General features: G+C 51.5%; 2 protein-coding genes and 1 non-coding gene across 10 annotated transcripts; 2 read left to right on the top strand and 1 right to left on the bottom strand.

Annotated features, from left to right (window-relative positions):
• Window positions 1-456: 456 nt before the first annotated feature.
• Window positions 457-545, top strand: Trnay-gua. Its single transcript is given in 2 exon segments — window positions 457-493; window positions 510-545. It is a non-coding gene; the product is annotated as a tRNA-Tyr (tRNA).
• A 511-nt stretch (window positions 546-1056) lies between these two features.
• On the top strand, window positions 1057-18856 carry Agbl5 (ATP/GTP binding protein like 5). 7 transcript variants are annotated; one of them, XM_036170472.1, is made up of 16 exons: window positions 1057-1099; window positions 2478-2738; window positions 2933-3104; window positions 3396-3559; window positions 4286-4463; window positions 4849-5027; window positions 5404-5860; window positions 6292-6461; window positions 6749-6884; window positions 7388-7590; window positions 8065-8297; window positions 15398-15553; window positions 16934-17046; window positions 17330-17376; window positions 17763-17975; window positions 18320-18850. In XM_036170472.1, exons 2-16 carry the CDS (start codon window positions 2524-2526, stop codon window positions 18489-18491), a joined length of 2808 nt encoding a protein of 935 aa, XP_036026365.1. In that variant the 5' UTR covers window positions 1057-1099; window positions 2478-2523; the 3' UTR covers window positions 18492-18850. The 7 variants fall into 7 exon arrangements, with proteins under 7 accessions (XP_036026365.1, XP_036026368.1, XP_036026364.1 ...); XM_036170475.1 differs by lacking the exon at window positions 1057-1099 and adding an exon at window positions 1329-1486 and having other exon boundaries at window positions 17842-17975; window positions 18320-18856; XM_036170471.1 differs by lacking the exon at window positions 1057-1099 and adding an exon at window positions 1329-1486.
• Ost4 (oligosaccharyltransferase complex subunit 4, non-catalytic) lies at window positions 18709-19961 on the bottom strand. Of its 2 annotated transcripts, XM_036170477.1 has the most exons (3): window positions 19845-19961; window positions 19595-19732; window positions 18709-18952 (listed from the first exon to the last, which is right to left on the bottom strand). In XM_036170477.1, exon 2 carries the CDS (start codon window positions 19729-19731, stop codon window positions 19618-19620), a length of 114 nt encoding a protein of 37 aa, XP_036026370.1. In that variant the 5' UTR covers window position 19732; window positions 19845-19961; the 3' UTR covers window positions 18709-18952; window positions 19595-19617. The 2 variants fall into 2 exon arrangements, with proteins under 2 accessions (XP_036026370.1, XP_036026371.1); XM_036170478.1 differs by lacking the exon at window positions 19845-19961 and having other exon boundaries at window positions 19595-19735.
• Window positions 19962-20951: the final 990 nt, after the last annotated feature.

Here is a 20951-nt window from a genome sequence, read left to right as displayed (position 1 = left end):
CGCACCCGGCCGGCTCCGGGCACCCGGGAGCAGAGGTCCGCGACCCCGCGGCATCCCCGCGTCCAGGGATGGCTCGCCTCCCGCGGCTCGGCGTTGCCTTCTGGCGGAGTCCGGGTGACAGAGAGAGCGTCTTCTGCACCGTCAGGGGAGCATGCTTTTTACTTGCACAGTGGCGAAAATCAAAGGAAACCTGGAGCTGGAGCAGCGAGCACGATTGGCAGTCTCCAAACACGGGAACTAGTGTCTGCACAGCGGGAGGAAGGCCGCCCCAGCCCGGCCCCGAGCGGGCTCACAGCGCGCTCCCGCCCCAGGGTGCGAACCCGCAAGCCCAGGGCTCCGCTCCCTTCGCCTTTCCCGCCCCCCCCCCCGGCTCCCTTGGCTTGCTAACAGCCGAGAAGTTCGGGAAACCCGTGGTAAGTATTAGAGGGAAAATGGCAACCCCCGGGAGCAGCGGAGCCTTCGATAGCTCAGTTGGTAGAGCGGAGGACTGTAGTGGATGGTCTATGGCAATCCTTAGGTCGCTGGTTCGATTCCGGCTCGAAGGACTTCGTGCGCTATTTTTAGCGCCTTCCCATCTTAATTATTGGGGAAGGGGGAAGGCGACGACGATAATTTGGAAATAGGTGGTTTATTTGCCTGACGACTGCTGACCTTGGGTGAGACACATAGGCAAGATAGTTAAGAGTATTCTGCGTCTCGTTCGCGCACTGGGTGTAAAGATATAGCACTGCAAGGGAAGGCCTTATTGCTTATGTTTTTTATTACACGGCTGCGTTTCAAAACCTTGATGAGGGTTCCAGCGTACTTTATGTTCTCAATTGTTAGAAATTTCCGTCCCGCGGACCTCTCGGCTAAACTTCTAAAGGCAATAAGGATATAGGGAAGCACAGCTGGGGGATTAGCTCAAATGGTAGAGCGCTCGCTTAGCATGCGAGAGGTAGCGGGATCGATGCCCGCATCCTCCATATCCCTTTTTTGCACGCCCCACCGTTAACTAGCTAGCACTAGCTCGGGAACTGGGATGCGCGTTTTGCTCTACAGTGCAGCGACGGGCATGGTGGTGAGCAAGGAGCCGCTTCGCACGGTGTCTTGTTCGCAGGTGAGTCCTTGCCTGTGTCCCGCCCCCGCGCTGTGTCTTTCCCGCCTCGGGGAGGCGGGCCGTTAACCGCCTGCAGGGGAGGCGCTGCCCGAGCGGCGCACGGCGCTGGCCCGCGGGGAGCCCCCAAACGGCCCCCTCACAGGTACCTGCCAACGTGCACGGAACCCTGCGCGCCGACCAATGGCAGCGCGCTTTACTGGGCGGGTAGCCAGCTGCGGCGGCGGCCAATAGGCGAGAGACTTGTTGTTTCCTGGCAGAGCGGGGTCCCGGCCCCGCGGCTCTCTGGTTTTGTGTGGGTCCCGGGTGGAGGGCCCGGGTGCCGGGGCCCGAGGTGCCGCCTCGCTAGCGGGAGAGGGAGCGGGAGCGGGAGCAGCGGCCCGGAGAGAGGTGAGGGGCTCTGCGCGGACCGCGGCCCCGCCGCCCCCCGCCGGCCCCGCCCCCTTCTCTGAGCCCGCTCCGCCCGAGCCCCCGTCGAATGCCACCCCGCCCCCCCGGCCTGGCGCGGCCGGCCGACCCCGCCTCCGGTGGACCCCCTCCGAGCCTGTGGCCTCACCTCTGACCCCCGGGACCAGCCTCCCCGCCCTCCAGTGTGCCCGTCTGGACCCCTCCCACGCCTCCAAACCCTACCCGGCCCTGGACGAGGCCGTCCGAGCGAGGGTCCTCGCGAATCCGGGAGCTGCTTGCCGCTGCCCGGCGGGATTCTACCGGCCCAGCCTTCCTAGGGGTGCTTAGGACACCCGGTCCCCACATCTGCGAGGGTAGCTTTTGCACGGGCTCCAGAGTCTACAGGGCGGGAGGATGGAGACAGACCCTAATTGGAACTGAGGTTCAGGGCAGGTGAGCAAGTGGCTTTGGCCAGGCACAGGCCATGTTCTTCTAGTTTTCCAGTAGGCATAGTCTAGGAAGCGGGTGGTGACAACAGAAACAGCCCTGCAGGGTTCTAGTCAGTGCGCGTGGAGACAAAGGGGTAAAGAAAGGAAGCCACCATTCACACTCAGAAATGTGGCTCTTCCTGCTCTGGGCTGTGCATCTAGGACATTTTAAAATGGCCCCTCATAGAGTCGGTGGCAGCCATCTGACCTCTAGTCTCTCTGCTCTTCAGGTTTCTGACAAGCATGAGAGTCTAGTGTTTCCCACTGAGCATTTGACTTGGCAACAGCTGCGATGTAGTAAAATGGGGTCTTTTAGGTCACTCATAACCCTTTGGTGTCCAGGGACAGAGTTCTGCTTTCTCTCTGTCTCGCTGGAAGGCTCCGTTTTTTCTAAGAAAAGGAATATTTTGCTTCATAGAGTACTGAAAGCATCCTCATTTCTCTAGAGATACTCAAAAACATTGTTGCATTTCTCTCCTCCCTACGCCCTTTCATTTTTCCCCCAGCTCTCAGGGCCAGTGTGGGGCAAGAGGATGCTTTCCCAGCCCCACCATGGAGCTCCGCTGTGGGGGACTGCTGTTCAGTTCTCGCTTTGATTCAGGGAACCTAGCCCATGTGGAAAAGGTGGAGCCTGTGCCTAGTGATGGGGAAGGAGCGGGAGGGGTGGCCTCGGCCCCCACTGGTGGCATTGCTTCTTCCCCTGACTACGAGTTCAACGTGTGGACCCGGCCGGACTGTGCTGAGACAGAATTTGAGAACGGGAACAGGTATGAGGACTGAGAGGGTGGGTGGGATGTCCAAGTGCGGGGGCGGAGTGTGGCCAGCCCTTTGACTTTGCACGGAATCTACTGAATAGCTCTTGGACTAGGCTAAATCCCCAGCCCCTCGCTTTGCCGTTTTGACTTGACCCAGCTCTCCCCACACACCCCACATTTGACAGCCGGCCACTCTTGGTTCTCAGATCATGGTTCTACTTCAGTGTCCGGGGAGGAACCCCAGGCAAACTTATCAAGATCAACATTATGAACATGAACAAGCAGAGCAAGCTGTATTCTCAGGGCATGGCCCCCTTTGTGCGCACCCTGCCTTCCCGGCCACGCTGGGAACGCATTCGAGACAGACCCACCTTTGAGGTAAGTTCTTCATGAGAGGAAAGCCTGAGTGCTAGCAGAGGAAAGTTCCTGAAAGAGAGCGCTAGGCAGGTGGAACCCTGAGTTTGAGTACCCTCTCTCTCCCACCCCTAGCTGGGGTCCAAGATGAGCCTTTACTTCAGCAAGCCTGAAGAAGCTGGCTCTCGTGGAAAGTGTCGGAGGGAGGGGAGTTGGTCAAGGTGAGAAGGCAAGAGGTCAGTTCCGGTGTCCCCACAGGAGGAGCTCACTTCTGATATAGATAACTGTCCCTCCCTCTTCCTCTCTACTCCCCAGATGACAGAGACACAGTTTGTGCTGTCCTTTGTGCACCGTTTTGTGGAGGGCCGGGGAGCCACCACCTTCTTCGCCTTCTGCTACCCATTCTCCTACAGTGACTGCCAGGATTTGCTAAACCAGCTAGACCAGCGCTTTCCAGAGACTTACTCTACCCAGAGCAGGTGCTGACCCATCCTTCCCCCTGCCACACTGTCTTAGACCCTAGAGTACCTCTGCTGTTTCTGGCATCTGTCCTAAGAGCTCTTAGCCGGAACATCACCAGTCTTTTCCCTGCGTAGACATGTGCCTTTCGAAAAAGGTGTTCCTTTGCAACCATCCCACCTCCTACACGGCATCTCCCACATGCCCAGTTCTCATCCGTTGTCCAGAATTCAGCCAGTGCCGTGGCCGCTCGGCATGTCGTCTTCATCTGCCCGTCTGGTGACAGCTCTCTGTCTACACAAATCTATCCTGACGTCCCACAAACTAGGAAATCAGACAGAAGTTCGTCCTAAATAAAGGGGTGGAGGGATGGAGCAAGATGCCTCTGAGTAGAGAAGGTGTGTGCTGCAGCCTGGTGATACAAATTCATCCCCAGAACTGACAGGCCAGAAGGAGAGAACCAACTTCTGCACGCTGTCCTCCGACCATGTCCATGTCATGCACGCACACACACACACACATACACACACACATATACACACACATGCACACATGCACATACACAGCTTCAGTCCTGTATTCTGCATCTGGCAGTGCAGGCCCACAAATATCCTTAGGCTCACCAGTTCAAAGGACTAAGGCCCCAAAGGTTCTGGCAAGGGAGCAGATAACACAAGTCCTGAGCTGGTGCTGCTGCCCACGTCTTGCTAAGCTGGGACTCGGGACTGATGATTTTACCCCCACAGTCCTCTGGACAGCATCTATTACCACCGGGAACTTCTCTGCCACTCTCTGGACGGACTTCGGGTAGATCTACTAACAGTCACTTCCTGCCACGGGCTTCGAGAAGACCGGGAACCCCGTCTGGAGCAGCTATTCCCTGACCTCAGCACTCCCCGGCCATTCCGTTTCACAGGCAAAAGGGTGAGTGGGGAAGAGGAAGCAGAAGAGCACTTGACACTCTTCCGGAGGGTCCTTGGTTGGTTCCCAGCACCATGCTGTGTGTGGTTGCCTGTAACTCCTGCTCCAGGGCATAGAAGGACCTGCAGCCTCCACAGGCTCCCACAGACAGACACATAAAGAAGTAACACAGTACTCTGGCCATTTTCTAGCCCCAGCCACTGAGGAGAATGTAAAGCCGTCAGCTCTACACATTCTGGACCCAGCTTAGCTTGTAGCCCAGGGCAGAGGGCTGCAGTCCTGTACCTCTGGCAGCCAGCCAGCTAGAAGTCTCATGGCTCTTTCTGCCCACATGTCAGAGTAAACTGGAGTACCACTGACCTTCTCTCTGCTTTCTTCTCCACCTCAGATATTCTTCTTAAGCAGCAGGGTACACCCTGGAGAGACTCCATCTAGCTTTGTCTTCAATGGCTTTTTGGACTTCATCCTTCGACCTGATGACCCCCGGGCGCAAACCCTACGTCGACTCTTCGTCTTTAAGCTGATTCCCATGTTAAACCCTGATGGTGTGGTTCGGGGTCACTACCGGTAAGTAGCCTAAACGGTCTTTTGGGGTTTTCCCCGGATTCTCTTCCGTTCCACTTCTCTGTGAAAGTCAGCCAGCCTTCTGACTTGTCAGTATGTCTAATCCTCTTGTACCTGAACAAGGACAAGTGCCTCTAATGTTCCAGTGAGATGAGGGTGTGACTGCATCTAAACACACTCCTGGGAAAAGCAGGACAGGTGAAGACTTCCTTGGGTAGAGGGGACTCAACTGTTCTTGATTTCTGTGGATGGGGACAAGTCAAGGAAAGGTCATGTCCTCCTTTTTTCCAGTAACTTAAGTCTCCAGTCTCCTTGTCCCTACTCTAGTGTCTCTTACTGGCCCAGACACCTAGACCCTGCTCAGTCCTTCTTCCTACAGCACAGACTCACGTGGGGTGAATCTGAACCGTCAGTACCTGAAGCCTGATGCTATCCTACACCCAGCCATCTACGGCGCTAAAGCTGTACTTCTCTACCATCACGTACACTCCCGTCTCAACTCCAAGAGTCCCAGTGTCCAGCAGCCCAGTCTCCATCTCCCTCTTGAGACTCCTCTTTCTGACCTCGAGAAAGCCAATAACCTCCACAATGAAGCACACCGTGGGCAGTCACCTGCTGGGGAAAACACTAAGACCTGGACTGAGACCAAGCCAGCAGAAGAGAAGACTGAATCTGTGTGGATTGTGCCACAACAGCCTCCTGAACTGGAGGAGCCAGCCCCTGACAGCATCCCCCCAAAAGAGAGTGGTGTTGCTTACTATGTGGACTTGCATGGACATGCTTCCAAAAGGGGCTGCTTCATGTATGGAAACAGCTTTAGTGATGAGAGCACCCAGGTAGGACTCTGGGTACTGTGTGGCAGCATCGCAGGCTAGGAGGTGAGGGCTAGGGTACAGGCAAGGTGGGAAGGTGGCCTTCTGGAAAAGCAGGAAGGCCTGTGCATGCTACCTCTGCACAGACTTCAAAGAACAAAGAGATGGCATGAGGCCGTACAGCTTAGCCATTATATCACGACCCCCGAGTGAAGAGCCAGCTACCAGCATCCCAGTCTTCTGTAGAGCTTGAGAACCAGAGCAGAAGGCAAATTTGGAGGGGAAATCTTAAAAGAAATAATGTTCAACAGTGAGACTTCAAGAAACACTGATGACTGCTAATGATTATAATGGTTGATGCTACGTAGTCACATGACGATCTGCCTTCTTTTCCTTACCCCTTGTCCCTTCTTTCCTGTGCTGTCTTCTGAGTTGCCTTTTCCTCCCCCAAACAGGTGGAGAACATGCTATATCCAAAGCTCATCTCCTTGAATTCAGCCCACTTTGACTTCCAGGGCTGTAATTTCTCAGAGAAGAACATGTATGCCCGAGACCGTAGAGATGGCCAGTCCAAAGAGGGAAGCGGCCGTGTTGCAATCTACAAAGCCTCAGGGATAATACACAGGTTGGGAGGAAACTGGCATAGTGGAGAAAATAACTTCTTTAAAGAAAAAAAACTTATTCCAGGGTGTGTATGGGCTGAAACCACCCAAGTCTTAGGAGAGGCTCAGTTGGCATTAATCTGGGAATCTTATTTTTGAAGGACCTCCTGGGCACACAGTCAGTTGTTAGTTGGGAGTTATTAGCACTTTCTCTTGGTCTTGTTTCCAAGTGATTATCTTCTAGGCCGTCCATTCTGTCCTGAGCCCTGTTCAGGCCAGACAGACACTGACATGGGTCTCTGTGTCTCAGCTACACACTTGAATGCAACTACAACACTGGCCGCTCAGTAAACAGCATCCCTGCTGCCTGCCACGACAATGGGCGTGCCAGCCCCCCTCCCCCGCCGGCCTTCCCGTCCAGATACACTGTGGAACTCTTTGAGCAGGTAGGAACCCCAAAACCTGGGCAGAGTCGGTGCCCAAATCTCAGGTGCTCTGCGGGGTGGTTTACTTTCTTCAGGTGACTGTATGGTAATAGGCAGGAACACAGGCGTGACTTCTGATCCCAAGCCTGGCACACCTAAGTAAATCACCTGGTCTCAGCTGATCTCCCTCATGGATTGATTCACCCCTCCATTCAAAAAGCACCCATTACTATAGTCTTGATGTGTCTTTTTCTAGGCAAATAAAAGAAATAGAACTTCAGGTTGTAAAAGTACAAAGTCTTTCTTCTGGGAAATTCACTCTTAGTGTCAACCAAAAGCACACCAGCCCCTGCTCAGAGCAGCAAGCTGTGGATAGACTTGAGTTAAAGAACCTGGGCACAAACTCCAGGGTACCCACCGTTAGTTACACCTAGTCTCTTCTCTCCTGTTTTGCTATGCACCATACCCCCAAACAGCAGCTAGATTAGAGGACAAAGACACTGAAGCCCACTGACTCCCCACAGGTGGGAAGAGCTATGGCCATCGCGGCCCTGGATATGGCTGAATGTAACCCCTGGCCCCGGATTGTGCTGTCAGAACACAACAGCCTCACTAACCTGCGGGCCTGGATGCTGAAGCATGTGCGCAACAGCAGAGGTCTGACCAGCACTGTGAATGTGAGCGTGAATAAGAAGAGAGGCTCCCGGACTCCTCCCAAAAGTAACAAGTAAGACCAGCAGCATGGCAAGCAGAGTGCAGGACGCTTGGCAAGCTCTAGGGGTAGGTGGGGAGCAGGGTGCCACATGGTGTGTCCTGGGTAAATGAAAACTGGTGAGATTACTTCAGTTTTTGAGAATGGGAGCCTCGTCCCTTTCACCTAGAGCTACATCTGAGGGAGCTGAAAATCAGTCCAGGGGTTCCTAGATCCGGGGTAGTGCACAAAACCACTGCCTTTGTGGCAAGGGTTCTAGAGCCAGCACCAACAAAAAAAGGAGAAATTCTTTATGAAATAACGCTACTTAGGATGACCCAAGATTAGGGGCTTTGTCCCAAGTCTCCATCCATGAGCATGCATTCCCTCCTTCCTTCCTGGGAATGGGTTCCTCTGCCCTTTGACATGGGAAGTGAATTTCAATTGCTGTATCCTGAGGAAGCCTTAGGCCCTTCTTCCCAGGCCTCAGGCGTGGCTGCTGCTTTGCAGTGCAGTGCCTGTTTCCTGCTCTGAAAATGCTGGGAGCCGGGCTCGAAGTCTCAGCACCGGTGCAGGCGGCGGCGGCGGCGGCGGCGGCGGCGGCGGCGGCGGCGGCCAACAAAACTCCCCACAGATGAAGAACTCTCCCAGCTTTCCTTTTCATGGCAGTCGGCCTGCAGGGCTGCCAGGCCTGGGCTCTAGCACCCAGAAGGTCAGCCATCGGGTGCTGGGCCCTGTCAGAGGTAAGCCAGTCTGGGAGACCCTGCGGCAGGTGTTCGGTTGTTTGGGGCATTGCTGGGGGAAGAGAGCTTGAAGACACGCCAGGGGTGAATCAATAAACTAGTCTGTAGCAGAAGAATCTACAGCCTCTCCTGCGAATGTTGTTCCTGCGGCATGACTTCAGAGCAATACTGTGTATGGCCGGCCACAGGAAGAAGTCCTGGGGATTGTAGCTTCAGCACATGCTAGGAGCCAGGGACATTTCCAAGGACAAAACACTAGCTAAAGCAGAGCCAAACACAGACACAGAACGTCCATACCGAGGACAATGTTGCAGAGTCTTCTTGTTGGCAGCACTGTAGAATGGTGAGCACCGTCCACGGCCTCTGTGGGCTGATACTTCCTGGCTTGATGGCTATTCAGATAGTAATTCAAGATTCCAGTTCTTCCAAGGAGAAGCAGAGCTGAGACAGCTTCTATTCCAGGTGCATAAACCAGCCGTATACCCGTCTTCATCCGTGTGCACAGTGGCACACTAGGTAGCATTAGTACGTTTCAGGTCTCACCTGATGAGAGATTCTGGGTCACAAGTTTATGACCAATGCATGGGCTTGAAGCGGGTGGGGATGGGGGAACAAAAGCTGGCAGGAGGCTGGGTTGTGTTAGGGGAGAGAATTTTGTAGTATTAGTTCTAGGAACACACACCACAAATCAGTATTGTTGGTGTTTTCCGGGCTATAGAAATCTTGTCAAAACATGGAGGCTTGTAAGCTGGAACTGTGAGCATTTGTGTACCATTCAGTTTGCGGCCTGGCTTTTGTATTGGCCCTGATATGCTGGTCAGTGTCTGTAAATCTGACTGCTAGTTAGAGAAGCTGCAGAGGAATCCCAGCTTCAACTATTAGGATGCTCCTATTTCTGATACGAAACCTGGTTCTGTTTATATTCCAACCCCCTTGAGAGTCTGTCTAACTTGGGAATAAATATTTATATGCACTGTGCTTTAACATATTAAATTAGTAATCATGATGCTTCATATCTAGATAGCATTTAATAATGAATAAGACAATATCATAAATAGCTTCACTTAATCTAACCAGGTCCTGTGGGGTAGATGATGTTCCCATTTTTCTGACGAGAAAACTCAGTACTGCTTCAGAACAGCTCCTCCAGCTGGGTGTGGTGGCACATACCCATAACCCTGGCTTGGTAGGCTGAAGCAGGAGCAGCACAGGTGAAGGCCAGTCTGGGCTGTCTAATGAGACTCCTCCCAGGGCGAAATGGTAGGGTGGTGAATTCCGTAAGTGGCAGCTTTTCCAGCTGCCACTCCAGTATAGCCAGTTTCCCATGTTAAATCTGGTTTTTCTGTTGTTTTTCGTTTCTTTCTTTTGTCAGCCTTTCCTAGATCATAGCTCATAATTTCTTCATCAGCATTATAAATCTTCCATCCTTGACCACAAAGGTCCTTCTCTATATCATTACATGAGGACTCAAGGCAATTCTTTTGTCTTTTTGAGGCAGAGTTGAGTTCTGTAGCCTAGATTGGCTTAGGATCCTCTTGCTTCAACTTACCAACTATTGGATTATAGGCAGGCTATCATTCCCAGCCATAGGCATTTTTTAATCAGTATTTTGGTGACATCCTGCAGCCCCACTCCCTGATGCAGAACTTGCACTGAAATCCTTGATGTAAGAGCCTTGTATTCTTTCTGTTACTTCCCCAGAGGACTAATAGAAAATATGCAGCCTGAATACTAAGTAATTCTTGGTTGACTGACTTGAAGCTTAATAGCAGAAAGAAGATAGTAAATACACATAAAAAGTACATGCACATTATAAACATCCAGGGCATTTGGGGAGCTACTGTGGTAGGTCATGAGTAATTAAGCAAAGAATGTTAGTTGAGAAACAGCTTTGAAAAATAAATAGTATGTGGCTTGACAAAAACATTCCAGAAATGAGAATTGACAGCCATGACCAGAAACACAGCCTGGGTGGACAGCAAAAGCATGTATACTTAACTGGCACACAAAGGACTACACCCTTCACCCACAGAATCTACGAAAGAAACGTGGGAAGGAGAGCTGTTTTGAAAACAGGGATATTTTAAAATGAGGCATATGGTAGCAACTCTATGCTTCTAAGGAAAAGGAGAACAAAAGAGACTGGGCTGTGCGTCTGGACAGGGAGAGGGGAAGTGTGCAGTCATTTGTTTACACATGAGCAACTGGAGCCTGGACCAAGGCCTGCAATGGGGAGATGTCTAAGCATCACAACAGAAGAGGCAGCATTCAGTAATGGTAGAAGGCAGATGAGCTAGGAGGCTTCAAAGCTGTCCCACAGGGAAGTCATGGTGACATGAAGACACTTTGGGGGAAAACAGTGAAAAGCTACGTTAGACATGCCTAGATTTCTTAGGTTATCTATGGAGATGCCTTGTAGGCAGAACTATAGTAAAGGCAAGTGAGATCTGGAGATCTAAATTAACACATAGTAATGTCAAGTGAGAAGGCATGTTCCTCGGGTGAATGAGCTTGGAACAGAAAAAGCTGGGTAGAGAAGAGATGCCCCCAAGACTTGAATAAATAAAATAAAATAAAAGCAGAAAACTATGGCTTTGAAGTCAAGGGGTCAAGATGAAAGTTACTATCAAAATAGACACTGTACGGAGTTAAAAAGTGAGGCCCTAGGAATCTTAAAAGTGTCCTGCCAGGTATTTGCTGGCAGTGTTTTTTAAGACCCCAAGTAAGGGAGACTGGTTCTGATTTTAGATAGGGCTGCAATGCAGACTACCATCTGGACATGACATCTTCAGTCAACTCTTGAGAGAACTTATCTGTCTAGGGTGATCTGTCCTTCCATGTAACATTGTTTCCACACCTCTGGCTCTCTGCCTTCCAGCACAGCTCTAGGGTTTATTTATTTGTATGTATTGACTGTGTGTGTGTGTCTGTCTGTCTGTGGGCAGGGTGCATGTCGTGCGACGCGTGTGGAGGTGGAGGACAACTGATGGAATGTTCTTCCTTTTCTACCATGTGGGTCTTGGAAACCGAACTCAGCTTGTCAGGCGTGGTGTCTGTTCACTCAGCCATCTTGGCTGGCCCGTTTTCTAGAAAAAAAATGACCCCCAGATCTCAGAAATTTTAACCATAAATGAGGTATACTTTATGACCCCAAAATTTAGACTGTGGTTTGATAATTTTGTTGTTTTGACTTGTGAATTTATTTGTAAAATTCCTATGTCAGGTGTAGTGGTACATGCCTGTAATCCCAGCACTTGAAGATATAGACAGACATGGTCATCCCTTGCCTATATAGTAAGTTTCAGGCTCCACACACCCTCCCCATACAAAGTTCAGTTATTGTATACATCACATTTAACTATACATTTCATTGGTTTTATTGACTAGAACAAATATGAGATTAAGAGTTCCGGGGAGTTTTCTCAGGAAAGATCTGGGCAGCTCAGCCAGCAGCTTAAGGCAGGCAGGAAACTGGTCTGAAAGGCTCCATCTCAAGCTGGAGATGGTGCTGTAGAAAGCCAGTAAATCACCAACTTCAGACAAAGAGGAAAGCTCTTACTACAGGAAGCCAAACAGTACCCGACCTTAGGGCCAGAATCTAGCTGACTCCCCACCTGCAAAACATGCTCTAGCTACCTTCCCAGATCTGTAGCACACACCAGTCTACCGTCTCAGAAACACCAGCAACACTATCTGTAGCTGCTGTGGCTGTAGGAAGAGGTCACTGGAGAATACAGTGAGGACGCAAAACCAGAGGCATGCACGACACTGCAAAAGCAGAGGTGAACAACTAGAGGGGCCAGGGTGACAAGGCAGGTCTCCTCATCATGACGCAGCGGCAGGTGAGGCACCCAGACAAAGTTCCGTCATCAGGCAGTAGCCCCCTTCAGGTTAGCATCCTAGGTTTCTCACTTGCATGATTCTAGCCTTGGCCCTCCAGCCCATGCAGTGATGTAGAAGATGAGGCAGTATGAAGACGAGCCTGTAACTGTCACCCACCACCAGCACCCCTCCTCTGACTCCCAGCTCTGTCGCCTGAACCTGATATTCCTACAACTCTTTCCTGGTCTAGTCACCGCCTTGGCTCGGCTAACAGGCAGGTCCTCTGGAGTGAGTCACTAGGACCTGCTGCCTCTAGCACCACTGCCACCGTTGCTCTTCCCACTGCAAACGGTATCAGGGACCCCTCCCCCACACTAGAACCTAGCACTGTGCCTAGCAAATGTTTACTGTACGTTGAGTGAAAAGTTTAGTTGGGAGTCAGATTAAATGCTTATCTAATCTTTCTAATTTTCAAAGGGTTTAAGAACCAGTTGTGTGAACATTCCAAGGCCTCAATAATATCTAGGGCACTACATGGAGAGATGTCAAGTCTAGGTATAAAGCAAGAGGCTAATATGTCCAACTATGACACCTTAGATTCTAGTGCTTAGAAAATGTATGCATCCTAACTCTTTGCAGGGGAGGGCAGCCTGGCTCAGTTTACCAGACCGTGTAATCCGTGATAAGCTCCAGTCCTATCCTGCCAGTCCCAGCTTGTTACCAGCAAATACCGTTTTACCACCTTCAGAAGCAGAGCCAATCACATTACCCTGTGATCAGCACTAAGCTGTTGTTTGTACTTCAAACTAAATCCAGAATTGGGGCTCCTCTTATCCTCTCAACAGGAATAGAATAAGACCTGGATTAAGAGGAGTCAAAAGTCAAAACACAAACGTGAGCTAGAGCCAGGCGGTGGTGGTGCACATTTTTAATTCCAGTACTTGGGAGGCAGAGGCAGGTGGATCTCTGTGAGTTCGAGGACAGCTAGGGCTGTTACAGAGAGACCCTATCTCAAAACATCCCTCCCTCCACCAAAAAAAAGTAATCCAGCTGCTATGTGTTCTCACTAACAAATCACAGGAAGGCCTGGGCAGGTGTTACGGCAGTCCTTAATTGATTGAAATACTGTCTTTAATTTTAATACCTTATATTTTCCAGACCAACCAGACCTTGCCTTTTCTTCAGAAACTCATTAAAGATTCCTGAGCTTTATCTTTTATCTGGTTTTCTTCATTGTTTCTGGAGTGACAGACATTCAGCACTCCATTTATTACTAGAACCTACATATGTCCCAAAGGTTTTAATCTTTTTTTTTTCCTTAATGTGTCAGAATCTCACATAGCCCAAGTTGGGCTCAAACTCACTTTGTAAACAACTGGCTTTGAATTATTCTTCCTGTCTCCACCTCCAGAGGCTGGGATTATAGATGTGCATTACCATACTCCAATCACTTTCCTGCTTCTTCATTATTTCCTTAGGGTCATGAGAAGGATCCCCCTATCACGTGATTTCAGCTTGCCTGTATAGAGACATGATCTCTGATCATCTGCACCCTATTATTTCTGCCTTCTGTGCTGAGGAACATACTTTCATTTTTGTGACAGGGTCTCACTATATAACCCTGGCTTGTCTAAAACTTGTGTAGGTCAGGCTGGCTTCAAACTCAGAGATCTGCCTTTAAAGACAGACAATTTTAGTACCCACATCCCCCTGCCCCCAGACAGGATTTCTCTGTGTAACTGCCAGGGCTGTCCTGTAGACCAGGCTGGCCTTGAACTCAAAGATCCACCTGCCTCTGCCTTCTAAGTGCTAGGATTAAAGGCGTGCGCCACCACCGCCTGGTCTAGTACCCACATTTTAAATCAAAACCACCAGGTCTATATATACACTTGAGTATCACAAGTCACTGAGGGTGACTAATGTTTCGGGTGACTTCTGCCGTCCTATCAGCATTTCCACTAGCCCCCTAAGGTCTGGCTGTTTTATACTCTTACACTGTCCACCTTAGACTCTAATTGTTATCCATTCAGTGTCACATAGCCAGAAGGGCTCCCATTCTAAGATAGATCAGAAATATTCCTTCAAACAGGGCCTCATTATGAAGCACACACTGGCCTAGAACTTGTGATCACACTGCCACAACCTTCTGCATGCTGGGATTACAGGTTTGTACTGTTATGTACATGGCACTGCCTGCTACAACTCAGTGTAGACAAGATGAAGTCACTGTCACTGACTTCCAGAGTTGGACACTTCACACCACACACCTAAGCTTGTATCAGAGAACATCTGGAATACCGACACGTTTTATTTGGTTCTACGGTGATTCAAGAGCACATGGCACCTGCTAAAAGCTACTGAACCTGCAAGTCCCTTTTCCCATCCACCTACCATCTGTGTCCCTGGGACCCCACCCTTCAGAACCTGTAACTGTCAAGTTCTAGCCAAAGGAGTGCATCAGAGTACTACCCCTAGAGGCTAGGTATGCCCTTACACTGTAAGAGGTGACTGATCCAGAAACAACTACTAGCCGTGTAAAAAGGGGCTGAGAACTAATTTTGCCTGTAAATGGCCAAGGTAACTACAGGGAGCTGACATTTGAGATGGAACACAGGAGGGAGCCAAGGTACTTCCTAAAAAGAGAAAGGGACATTTCAAAGGAACCCCACAGCTAGTAGCAACAGCGGCTGAGGGATGAGTGATCAAGCCAGCATCCTAATGATAGGTAGCCGGGAGACACAACACAGGACTCTGAATGTAAAGGCTTAGAGTAGATGTCATCTTTTTTGTTGTTGTTGAGCTGATGATCGAACCCAGGGCCTTAGCACTTGCTAGACAAGCAGTTTACCACTGAGCTAAATCCCCAACCCGTAGATGTCATCTTTTAAAAGACCTTCAGAATTTAGCCACATGCAAAAGTCAAGCAGAGGAGAGATCTGTACCTAGACGCTGGTGACGGCCTGAGTAAGAGTCTACTGCAAGGGCTGAACCGTTAGGGTCTGACTCAACAAAGTAAACACAGGGGGCAGAAAGTGGAGTGAGCTTTCCAGCAGACAGGAAAAGGCCTAGGGAGAAGACCGTGAGATCTGGTTTGGCACTCAGGGACTTAACAGGTAGAATGTCTGACAAAATGCACTTGGTGAGGAAAGAGCCTTAGAGATTTCAAGACTTAGGAGAGAAGACAAAGGCTGGGAACATTGTTCTTAAGTGGCTGACCAAAGGGAAATACAGTGTCTCACTTATTTTATCTTCTACCTGCTTGTGTCCTTTCCACTCAGAGCCCCGATGCCCAGACAGGAGACGGCGGCAGCAGCCACTGAACCATCGACCTACCACAAGCAGCCTGGCCCCATCCCCAACTCTTCCTAGTTCTGGCCCAGCCTCCTCACGAAACCTGGGCTCCTGCCTACTGCCCAATTCACTCAGCTTATCAGGTCTGTACCCATGGCCCCTGAAATCGAGGTTGCCCAGCTTCTTACCTTCCCTACCACCCAGGGCTTAGACAGGCTACCAACTAAGCTTCAAGAAGAAACCCCCTCTGCCGTACTGCTACCTCACCTGGACTTCCCTTCTTGACCTGCTGTCAAGGCCACTTCAGAGCAGATGCAAGTTATTCTGGTACTTCATATTCCTACCACATGTGCCTTTGTATAGGAGGTTGGAATGCAATGAGATGGATTTCTAAAATAAAGTTAACAGTTAACATTTACTGAACTTTCACTCTGTGCAGGAACTGCTCTATACTATCTAGTCCTCAGTTGTAGTAAAAGAAGCTGAGGACTTTTCCTCCCCGCAAAGTGCTGCTTACCCAAGCTCCCTAACTTCAAGAGCTAGGAGCGGGGATTAAATTGGAACATTTGAAAACACAGGCTTTTCACCTATTTTGATTATAAATGGATCCTATACCCTAACTAAACTTACAGGCAAACTTAAGTTAGAGATCCAGTGGTATAAGGAACTAAATGGGATCGTTCTTTTTTTTTTTGAGACAGGGTCTCTCTTTGTAGTTCTGGCTGTCCTGGAACTCTCTGTAGACCAGGCTGGCCCCAAACCCATAGAGACCTACCTGACTCTGCCTCCTGAGTGCTGAAATTAAAGGCGTGCATCACCATGCCAAGCAGAACTGTCTTCTATGATTGAGTCCAACCCACCTAACAATTTTTAGTCAAGTTAGTCCTCAGTCCAGCTGTTGTACATAATGGACTGCCCCACTCTGCCTTGGAGACAGGTCTGTGTAGCCCTGCCTGTCCCGGAACTCATTATATAGACCAGTTGGCCTTCCAGTTCTAGCTCTGGAACGCTAGGAGGAAAAAGTCCACTATGCCCAGTTGGACTTTATTCCTAAATACCAAAATGTATGGAGTGGACTCTAAGGCTTACAAATTGAGTCATTGAACTTGAGGGTTGAATTTTAACCCAAAGTGGCAGCTTCACTCCTTGGATCAGACTAGAACCCCTCAGAAGCAATTCTGCCACCCAGGGAGTATATGGCAGCATCCAAAGAGGCTCTGGTTATTACACCAGGCAAGGACCGAAGGAGGAAACAGTACACAAGAGTTTAAGGCAGGATGCTGATAAACATCCTACTAAGCACAAAAGCCACTGTAACAATGAGTGGTGGTGCCGCCAATTATTCACTGATGCTGAGGGTGAAGGCTGCTGGCGCAGCTCAGCAGCCGAGCACCGGCTTATCGTCCATCCCAGGTTATCCCCAGCACTAGGAAGAAAACAAACCAAGGTCAAGAAACTGATCTGAGTGAAGTTCCCCTTCTCTTCTAGTCCTACCTTGATGATCAGTTTCCTCTGTTCTCTAGGCAGCAGCTGCTCATTCTCGTCTTCAGGGGACAAGCCAGAGGCTGTCATGGTGATTGGGAAAAGTCTGCTAGGGGCTGGTGCTCGGATCCCCTGCATTAGGACTCGTTTGCAGGTAAAATTTTGGGGGTTTTCCCATGTCCTTCGCATTAGGAGAGCCCAGGAAGGCACTCTTCTCCTGAGCACTGGGAGAGAAACTGTTCAGTCCTGTTTGACAGCATTCTATCACCAGCCTATCAGAACTGCCATGGTACCTGGGTGTTAACCTACCCAGTCCCAATCGGCCAGGTATCTTGCTTGTTTCAGACTCCATTGTCCCTGCCAGATGCACCCCAACCGCAGCCTGCTAGCTTTGGCTTACCCTACCCGTCCTTAGCTTCTCCTCTCTTTCTGACCAGACCTGCCCGAGGAGAGTTTCCGCCAGGAGGGGTCCCGGATTCCCCAGGTAACACATCTGGTTACTGCTCCTACTAACAGCCCTACCCTCACCTCCAACTCAGACAAGCTCTTCTTCCCAGTTTGACTGTAGTTGGTAGAGGCAGCTGACTCATGAAGCTTCAGCTGCTCTGGCAGGGCAGAGGCTCAGGAAGCTGAGGGAGGCCTGCTAGTTCTCTACCATCCTTCTCCACAGTGCTTCTCTCCTCAGCCACCTCTTAGCCATGGGTACCCATGGAGGTGACGTGCTGGGTCCTCTGGCCACCCTTAGATAAGACCTAGCATGGTGTCACAAACTGAATCTGGGAGTTCTGTAGCTGCCCCACCTCGTCCTCTCAGCTAGGAACAGTGCCCAGGAGTTCGAGGTCCCAGCACCTCTGTTGATTTCTGTGCTAGATTCTTCTGCATGGAAACTCTCGAAGCAGAAAAGCCTCATGGAAGAGCCCAACCTCTTAGACTACCCCTGTCCACACAGGCTAGGCCCAGGTTGGGCCGGAGCTCACCGCCGACTCGCAGAGGGATGAGAGGCTCTTCAAGCCCCACATCCCCTATCCCCCAAACCAGAGAGAGCAGTGAGCAGGAGCCGGGACCCCGCTCTGCTACACCAGGGTGAGCACCGGAGTCCGCCCTTCATTCTACCCCTCATTTCTACTATTCCTTCACCCCCATTGCCACCATTCAGAATCATTTTCTTTTATCCCAGAGACTAAATGCGCTTTCATTGATAATCTAGTCCCTGATTTTTACTCTGCCATGACTTGTCTTCACTTCAGAGGGTAACTTGTAGTTAGGCTCTTAATGCCTAGGACTAGCTAGCCAGTTCTAGTCTCAGACATCTGTGCAGTGTAAATCTGCCTGTCCCCACCCACCTTCTCATTTCCCAGCCCTTGGCTGACAGGCCAGAAAAGGGGCTGTTTCCACAACCCTGATCTCCTCTCTCTTCTCTGTTGCAGGCTGCCTCAGGCCGGCCCCCCACGGCCCCGCTCTGCCCCTGCCTCTTCTCCTATTTCCTGTACTCTCTCTGACTCCCCAACCCGGATTTGTTACAGCAGGGGGCCCTTGAACCAATGTGAGGTTTGTTTTGTCCCTAAATCTCCATCACTCACTATTTTTCCCAGGGTCTGACAATGCCTTTACCTCCATGCCCAGGATATAGACCTAAGGTGAGGGAACACAGTGAAACGCTATGTTAGTCCCGTCTTCCAGCTGCTGATACCATGTGACAACCATAGAATACTGGAATACTGGCCACACTGTCCGAGGCCTTGCAGAACATCACCTTGAGACAGAACAAAACAGGGACCTGCCACCCCTTCCCTCCCTCCACAGCACAAGATTTTGGGACCACAAAAAAATACATATCTATATTTTTGTATTGGGGGGAGGGTGTAGAAAAGAAAGCAGCCCCTATACTGGGCCCTATTCAGTGGCAGCTTCTTGTTCCATAGGGTTAAGGAAGACTTTGAGGAAATAAAAGTTGTTTGGAAAAATCCGGGTGTAGTTGCTTTGTATGCTGTGATGGGTAGAGAGATGAAGTGTGCGGCCCCTCACACCCTCCATCTTGCCTCAGACTATGTCCTGGAACCCTAGAAAAAAGGGGAAAGACCCGAAGTAAGGAAAATGCTGCAGCTCGCCTGTGGGGAGTCCTTCAGGAGCCAACCCCCACCTAGCCCGTCGTCTCCCCTCACACTTTTAAGCACACTTGGGTTCCAGACTCTGCCCCCTCCCTCCCTTTTCTCCTCTCTGGTTGGTGTTTGTAGTTCTTCCATAAAAAAAAAAAAAACGTCCCTGGCTCCAGAACATGGAAATAAGTGTACATCTTTCACTACCATGCCCTTCCCCCAAACCTGCCTAAATAACGCCTCCGACTCCGTGGGAAAGTGAGGCTATTAAGGGCCTGACCCCCCATACCTGGACGGCACAGTTACTGCCCCGTTTGTACTGCTGTCAACGCCTCCTTGTAACCAGACCCTATAACTTGGGCCTCTATCTACCGGGACCCTCAAGATGGAGCCCGAGGACCCGGAAACCCACGCACACTGTAGCAGGAAGCCGTTTAGGGGAGGAAGCGGTCTTTCAAGGCACTGTACAGAGTGCGAACACAGGGGCCCGGTTCTGGACTAAGCTCGGCTGACACTTGCTGACTTGACGTCCCTAAGCCTGCAGGCCCTGGCGCGGCCTCACCACTCAGCTCCCCCGGGCCCGGGCGCCCCTGCCCGGACCGTTACCTGGGGCGGAGAAAGCGCTACTTTCATTCCTGCTTCTTGGGATTGTTGACTGCCACGTAGTGATAGAGAACCACAAGCAAGAAAAGCGACACGCCCAGCATGTTGGCGAAGATGGCGAGCTGCACGTCCGTGATCATCCTGCGGACAAGGGGAGGGACTGAGCCTCGGGCCGCGCTCTCCTGGCCCCCACCAGGCCCGCTCCTCGCCACCACGGCCCCGGCGTGTGACACGGCGCCTACGAGCCTCTCACCTGACCGGCTCCACCGGGCTCCGACGCTACCGCCGCACAAGCTCGGGGTTGGAGACCTGAGCCGGAACTTCGTAGAGCCAGCCGGGAAACGAGGAGGCACTTCCGGCTTTTCTACCCCGCCGACTCGTCTGCTCCGGGCGGTGCGCGCACGCGCGCAGCTCACACAGAGCGGGTCTTGGGCGGAGCCTGGGGACCGGCCAGCTGCGGAGGGCGGGTCTTGGGCGGAGCCTGGGGACCGCCCAGCTGCGGGGGGCGGGGCGGGGCTGCGATTTCGCAGCTGGCGGCAGCTGGCGCGGGGAGAGCCGCGGTTTGCTAGCGACGCTGTAGTGGCAGCCTCCTTGGAGCCTAGGGGTGGGTTAGGGCGAGGGTGCTGCGGGCGGGAGGCCGGGCCTGACTGACCCGCAGGCTCCGACTCACTTTCCTGCATGCTGCCACCCTTCGCTTCCCTGCCCGACCCAGCCAGGTGCTTCCTTTGGGTCCTGCCCTCCCGGTCCCCTCCCAGGCTCGCAGGCGGTGGGGATAGGATGGAAGGTGGTGCAGAATGGACAGGACTGAGGATGCCGGTGCTCTCACGGGTCTAGTCTTTCTGAAACCACGTCCTACCAAACAGGCGGATCATTGACTACTTGACCAGTGCCCCGTCTCAGGCGGGCCCCCTGCCTCCATCCCACTCCTGGAGGTGGGCGTCGAAATTAGGGCGGACCCTCTCATAATCAAAAACCAAACGTGGGACCTCGGCCAAGTGGGAAATCACCCCCCGGATGTGAAGGCGGGGGTAGGAAAGGAAGGGCTGGGGCAAGCCAGAGGGGTCGTGAGTTTGTGGTGAAGAAGAGAGTTGGCTGCAATAGACAAACAGACATCCGAGGGTCACTGGTGAGGGTAGCAGCACCCTGAATCTCTACAACCCTCTCTCCAGCTAGAAACGGGTTTCCCCTTTCTTGTTTTAGCTTCACCATAAAAGGGAATGATGTGGAGCCAGGCAGGGCCGGGGGCTGGACCGTTCATTGCTCTGGAGCTGTCAGGGGTAATGGAAGCCAGTTGCTTTGCGGTAGAGGGGGGCCGGGGCTCCGGGGGAGGCCTCTGCTTCTCTGAGCCAAAGAAAACTGT

Source organism: Onychomys torridus, chromosome 21 (genome assembly GCF_903995425.1).
Source record: "Onychomys torridus chromosome 21, mOncTor1.1, whole genome shotgun sequence".
NCBI lineage: Eukaryota > Metazoa > Chordata > Mammalia > Rodentia > Cricetidae > Onychomys > Onychomys torridus.
Note: the sequence above shows the minus strand (reverse complement) of the source record. Positions and strands in the feature narration are given on the sequence as shown.

What these genes read in the sequence shown, in the direction of transcription:
- Agbl5 (XM_036170472.1), top strand. Translation starts at nt 2,524, where the DNA reads ATGGAGCTCCGCTGTGGGGGACTGCTGTTCAGTTCTCGCTTTGATTCA. An exon ending in AGGGGTCCCGGATTCCCCAG is followed by an intron (nt 17,377 to 17,762) that starts GTAACACATCTG and finishes TTTCTGTGCTAG; the next exon opens with ATTCTTCTGCATGGAAACTC. An exon ending in CCCCGCTCTGCTACACCAGG is followed by an intron (nt 17,976 to 18,319) that starts GTGAGCACCGGA and finishes TCTCTGTTGCAG; the next exon opens with GCTGCCTCAGGCCGGCCCCC.
- Ost4 (XM_036170477.1), bottom strand. Translation starts at nt 19,731, where the DNA reads ATGATCACGGACGTGCAGCTCGCCATCTTCGCCAACATGCTGGGCGTG.